Below are 6,080 nucleotides of genomic sequence, written 5' to 3'. Positions count from 1 at the left end.
TCGAAGATCGTTCGAGCTGGAGTTGCCGAGGTTTTTGGGTGTGCCATACCTAGATACGAACCCGAGAGATGTTCTACAGTTGATTGTTTCTCTCCGTTCCTATGTTGTTCCGTTACTATTGACTGCCCTTGCGGCATTATTGCTCGTCATGTTTGAGTGGCTTCCTTTACTTTGAGTGACAACTTTCGAAATACATCATTGTAACTTCTACTGATCCGTAAATGCCCTATTGCGTTGTGTGATATTGGCGGATCTATGACACTTCTCGAACGATGCTGGTTGAGATAATACACAGTTTCTCACCTTCGCGTGCCAAACATCTACGTGAATCGAGGGACTCAGAACTCGACTCAACCAAATCGCTGCCATATTCAAGCCTCGTCGAGACTGCCTCCAAAACAGCACAACGACAAACTCAAAAAGAACTCGATACTGAATCCACATTAAAGAAAGTTAGATACTGCCGGTGAACGGATACTAAGCCGTATCTTAGGATAGTGACATGGCCACCCCACCCACGAAAATTGATTGCACTCAGCCGTATCTTGGGGTAGTGGCATAGCCACCACATCCAGGGACTTTGATTGCACTGAGCCGTATCTTGGGGTAGTGGCATAGCCACCCCGCCAACGCAAATTGATTGCACTCAGCCGTATCTTGGGGTAGTGGCATAGCCACCACATCCAGGGACTTTGATTGCACTGAGCCGTATCTTGGGGTAGTGGCATAGCCACCCCGCCAACGCAAATTGATTGCACTGAGCCGTATCTTGGGGTAGTGGCATAGCCACCACATCCAGGGCCTTTGATTGTACTAAGCCGTATCTTGGGGTAGTGGCATAGCCACCCCACCCACGCAAATTGATTGCACTGAGCCGTATCTTGGGGTAGTGGCATAGCCACCCCACCCACGGAAATTGATTGCACTGAGCCGTATCTTGGGGTAGTGGCATAGCCACCCCACCCACGCAAATTGATTGCACTGAGCCGTATCTTGGGGTATTGGCATAGCCACCCCGCCAACGCAAATTGATTGTACTGAGCCGTATCTTGGGGTAGTGGCATAGTCACCCCACCCACGGAAATTGATTGCACTGAGCCGTATCTTGGGGTAGTGGCATAGCCACCACATCCAGGGACTTTGATTGTACTAAGCCGTATCTTGAAGTTTTGGCATAGCCACCACATCCAGGGATATTGATTGTACTAAGCCGTATCTTGGGGTAGTGGCATAGCCACCACATCCAGGGACTTTGATTGTACTAAGCCGTATCTTGAAGTTTTGGCATAGTCGTCCCACCCAGGGGGATTAATTGTACTCAACACAACATTGCTTCACTGGAAAGTATCCGTACATTACTAAAAGGACTCATGATAATGATTAGACATCAATGTGCGTCAATTAGGGAGGCCGCTTGATTCACTCATCCAAGGGTCAGATTGCAGCAGCCTCCGGAGCCGCCGGAACCTTTCCCTCCGAGAGGAGCATGCACTTTGGTCATTAGGCAAAGCAGTTAGAAGAGATCCTCAGGCGAGCAACACCCATACAGTTATCAGTAGATGAACAAGCTTAATTGTTACTTTTGTTCCGGTACGGCGGCCTGCTCATGCGAGACATTGACGGACGATGCTCCACCTGAAGGCGAGAAAGGTCACCTAGCGTATTTTGGCATCCTAGACACCATCTGGCGCATGGTTCACTCGAGTGCTGCTCCGCTTGGCCATGCCAGAACCTTACGACAGGGCAATATAGGGGAAAGTGCCGCTACCATACCTTCTTGACAGAGGAGATATCCGCTGGGGCGGTAGGTTTGGGCCGCTCTACAGCGAAAGGGCAGGACTGTGTCGGCATGATGTTGAAAGTGCAGTAGACGAGCCTACGATGATGTATCTCGGCGCCGGCGTTTCAAAGATGAGAGATGAGACCCAATAGCGATTGACCGCTGATAAAACACCGCACAAGCTCAGTGCAGGAGAGAGAGAAACGTATTGATCAATATTAACGGTGATGCAAGAGTGGACAGTGATGATCGTGAAGCTAACAGCTATGCCATAATCAGCTACTAGCACTAGACTTGCCAGCAACGCTATCGAGCAGTTGTTTGTCTCCTCCCTGCTCTCCAACGACCACCACCTTGCTTTCTGCCTTGCCCTTATTCTTCAGCATTCCTTTGAGGCTGCTGCCCACCTGCTTGCGAGTCATACTATTCGCCTGTTTCGTATCAATGATCAGTTCAATCCAACCTTTGACGCCATCGTCATCTTGAGTGAAAGTGCATAGCATCTTCGTGGCCTCGAAGAGTGGTGGACAAAGGAATAGCTCATCCACCGTAGATGGTGAGCCAGCCACATCGCATTGACGGCGGAAGAGCTCAGCTAAGACCAGGTACCCAGTAGTAGTGAGTTTAACAACACCATCAAGAAGAGGAGTCTGCTTCCGGCCTGAATCTCCCAGGAGGTCAGTGAGTGCTCCATCACCACCGAGGTATGCCAACTGAGGCAAAGCTATAAGGTTCTCCAGAGCAGGGCGTAGGAAACAGTCCACTAGAGACAGGCAGAAGTTCTGCCGTGTCTCGAGCGATTCAGGGAGGGCCGTCCAGCAGCGACATGTGGTAGCATTCATAAGACTGAGAACAGATAACGTCAAATGAGGGATGGGCAGTAGACTCGACAGCGCTGTGAAGAGGGACCTGCCAAACAGGATGTGGCCCTGGTCACTGCGGAAGGGGTTCCCTTACTTTATTAATTGTCGATCGTTCAAATAGGCCACGACATCATCACCATCATCCCGATCTTCTGCCTCGTCGTCGGAGTCTATCATGTCCAGTCCCGCAAAGTGATTTCGGTTGCGCAACTGCCGCTTAGTTAGAGACTTCCCATCAGTGGGTAAGGAAGGCCGCCTACAGCAAATAATACCACTCCTCCACCACATCTATCGATAGAGTACTTGGCAGGAGCAAGCCTGAGGTCGACTCCAGTGTCCACCTGTGCGAGCTTGAGGAGCTCTCTGATGCCGTCCAGGAGAGTCTTGCCACACCTAGCTACAGCAGAGTAGAACAGCAGACTCGTGATCCCAGAAGTCTTGTCGCCTTCTGGAGCACCCTTCTCGTAGACCTTCCAAAGAGCCTGAGACCAGACATAGGAAGAAACAGACCCCACCAGTGCTTACTGAAGGGATGTTTGAGTAAAGAATAGTGGAGGCCTCGACCAGAGGACCACTGGATGCATCCTTAAGGCCGGGCTGCAAGGCGTAACGCAGAAGCTGAAGAGAAGCGAGCACCCATGGACAGAGGGAGAACCCCCAGCATCAACGCTCACAAGCTCTAGGTGATTCGGTGAGGTCCTCCCTGACTGAGCAGCGCTGACTGCCGCACCGACCAACTCGATAAGGCGGCACTTCAGCGTTGGTACCTGATAAGGACTATCCCTAGGGAAGCTGTAATGGACTGCAGCAGCTACCCGTCGCCAGACCCTTGCCAGTGCTCCTAAGGTTCGATACACGTTACAGCGCAACTGGTAGAGCTGCCGTCGAGATTTGTCGCTGCATGCTGGGGTCGCTGTAGGCAGGGGGAACATAGCCTCGACAGTGCATGGCGGCTTGTGGCCTGTACAATCGATCCTTAGTACGACTGTGGGTGATGGAGGAGTACCCATTATAGAGGTCCACTCGTCATGACACATGTCCACCAACTGGTCTTCCGCAGCGCTACTCGCCCTACGCTCGGACTGGGGTATCCACCAGGAACCCTGAAAATACATGGGTAAAAAACATCAGACCTAGGAATCGAACCGGGGACTCCCCGTTTGACAGTATGCTTACCGAACATCTGTTGTGCAAAAGAGTCATCCACTTCATCACTGGAGGAGTGATCGAGTTGGCGAACTCTACCAGCACCTGGAGAGAGGATCAGTCGAACTGACAACTACTAGTAGCAGCCCTACCTGGTCCATCTCAGAGCTCTCTTGAGGGCTGCTAGTATCCCTTTCCTCAGCGGCCTCTGCTGCAGAGAGGCAGCTCAGGCACATTGACAGGAGACGAATAGCCTTCCTAGCTATGTCCTCGGCAGTGTCGATGGCGATACACTCAAATCGGCAGCCCTCCTCTGTGACTCTGATGAGAGTCGAAGCCACTTCATCGTAGATACACTTGGACTCAGCAGGGGAGAGAGACCCAACAAGAGGAGGCCCTCCACCGCCCAGGAACAGGACAGAACACCGTGGGAGCGACTCACCTGGACAGGAATATCCCAAAAGGCGAATACTTAGTGGGGGCCACCTACCCCGGCAAGGGAGGAGATCAGCTGGGCCTTATCAAGGTCCATCCCCGACAGTTTCTTGCACGTACACAGTACAGCATTCTGGGCTGTAGTCATCATAGAGACATTAAGGGATCCATCGGGCATGGTCGGTGGCCTCGAACCATCGCTCATCTACCACTAGCCATGTCCCTCAACACCTGTCCCATGGACCTACGCATTTCTCTATCAACCCTCCCAAGACGTTGGAAGGCAACCTCTCTACAGCACATGGTATGAAGTCGTAAAACCTCTTCAAGTGCTCCGGAGTCCAACTAGCTGTTGTCGAGAAGGTGGTCTGGACCACGGCATGGCAGATGACAGGCCAAGATCAGTGCTCACCACGCATGCCCTAGCCACAATGTTAGACAGGAGACTCCTCAGCTCTGTCTCGTCCAGATTAGCCTTGGGGTCCGCGACTGTCTGACCGTTGGGTTTGCTCGGCAATACGAACGGCTTCAAGAGACACTCCAATAGATTCAAGGCAGCCGAATACCTGATGACCAGGATGCGGTGTTGCAATGTATGTTCGCTTCCCTCAGCTGAGCTTGAGAATTTCTACAATTATCATAAAGTTCAGATATAAACTCGAGCAAGAGTGTACAGAATGCAACAAGAATTTCCCGAAATTTCCTCAGAATTCTCATTTTCTCACCAACTAATGTGGTTGACCATGTGCATATTTTTCACCAAGAGCAGCACTAGAGTGCATTCCAAGCACCCTCACTACTCCTTAAGACTAAGTTCATCCCGCTCCAGGATTGTAGCAGCAACCCTAACGGCCGTTGTATGCCGCATGGACACCTCAGTGTCGGGTATAGACAGTATGGTACGGAGTGTGATCAAGGCGCAGCTCTGAAGGATGTACCTCCGTAACCTCGCATAGCCAGCAGCCACCTACCTTGGACTTGCCCACTATCATATCAACGTCATCACCATAGGCCTCGGCATCTTCCTCGGAGAGCCTCTTCCATACAGCGCAGTACCTGTCGATGCGGGCTGGCAGTAATAGGACGCATCTGCAATGGTTACGCGTTGATGGGGACATCCCCGGCGTTGGAACCCATACCGACCGTGCGGTAATGTTGACAGAGGTCAGTACATGCCGCCTGGGGCTCTTGTTGGCATACAACCCAGAGATGATAGAAGTACTCTGATGGAGACAATTCCAACCGAAAGGTCCCCGGATCGAACCCTGCACCTGCTAGTGTATCCGCTTGGTTCCACACCGCCATGCGGCACGGTTGGTCACTAACCCCACTGTTGTTCTTGACGCCCGCCACAGCCCGCGAGCATACTCGTCGGGCCAGAAGCTCCAGAGCTGTCGACGCACAGAGCTGTAGGTAAGGCGATGGGTAACTTGAGGCGGAGCGATGCGAAAAAATGACCAATGTTCGTTCTTCTCACTTCCACATCAGCTTAATGGCTTGTAGAGCAGCACCTAGGTGTTCAGGGTGGTGGACCAAGAAGGAGTTGGTCGCACTCTCGACCATTTGCTGATGTTAATGATCATGTTAATACCACCCTAGCCGAGCTTACCTGGATGAGGTACGCAGTTTGACGGTGCATCTCGTAAACCGACGATTGGGACGCAGTGATGGAGGCCTGAAAGGGGAGATGGAGCTCCCTGGGTTGTGAAGGGCCTTACCACATGGACCCTCTCCGAGAGACTGCATATGGAGAGTATGAGGCGGCCCAGCTCAGCCTCACTGCAAGGCCTCATGCTATCAGGCAAGGACACTGGCCGTGGCTTGGATATATTCCTGAAAGATTATCATCAACAGCC

The 6,080-nt window shown here is 52.0% G+C and overlaps 1 protein-coding gene across 1 annotated transcript in view; it reads right to left on the bottom strand.

Moving 5' to 3' along the window:
• Nucleotides 1-2,055: 2,055 nt before the first annotated feature.
• Nucleotides 2,056-6,080, bottom strand: part of Pmar_PMAR008930 (hypothetical protein) — a gene marked incomplete at both ends in the record, with an annotated part of 4,905 nt that continues 880 nt past the window's right edge. Inside the window, 19 exons of the mRNA XM_002786758.1 lie at nt 2,056-2,689; nt 2,738-2,899; nt 2,947-3,125; nt 3,169-3,261; nt 3,318-3,410; nt 3,459-3,604; nt 3,650-3,746; nt 3,820-3,894; nt 3,942-4,231; nt 4,276-4,429; nt 4,473-4,592; nt 4,637-4,790; nt 5,025-5,149; nt 5,196-5,280; nt 5,327-5,447; nt 5,496-5,653; nt 5,702-5,790; nt 5,834-5,899; nt 5,943-6,057. Of these exons, the coding sequence (XP_002786804.1) occupies nt 2,056-2,689; nt 2,738-2,899; nt 2,947-3,125; nt 3,169-3,261; nt 3,318-3,410; nt 3,459-3,604; nt 3,650-3,746; nt 3,820-3,894; nt 3,942-4,231; nt 4,276-4,429; nt 4,473-4,592; nt 4,637-4,790; nt 5,025-5,149; nt 5,196-5,280; nt 5,327-5,447; nt 5,496-5,653; nt 5,702-5,790; nt 5,834-5,899; nt 5,943-6,057 (2,956 nt within the window). The remainder of the gene's footprint in view (nt 2,690-2,737; nt 2,900-2,946; nt 3,126-3,168; nt 3,262-3,317; nt 3,411-3,458; nt 3,605-3,649; nt 3,747-3,819; nt 3,895-3,941; nt 4,232-4,275; nt 4,430-4,472; nt 4,593-4,636; nt 4,791-5,024; nt 5,150-5,195; nt 5,281-5,326; nt 5,448-5,495; nt 5,654-5,701; nt 5,791-5,833; nt 5,900-5,942; nt 6,058-6,080) is intronic.

This window comes from Perkinsus marinus (genome assembly GCF_000006405.1).
Source record: "Perkinsus marinus ATCC 50983 genomic scaffold scf_1104296931260, whole genome shotgun sequence".
In the NCBI taxonomy this organism is placed as follows: domain Eukaryota; phylum Perkinsozoa; order Perkinsida; family Perkinsidae; genus Perkinsus; species Perkinsus marinus.
The sequence above is the reverse complement of the archived record's forward strand: the minus strand, read 5'-3'. Positions and strand labels throughout refer to the sequence as shown.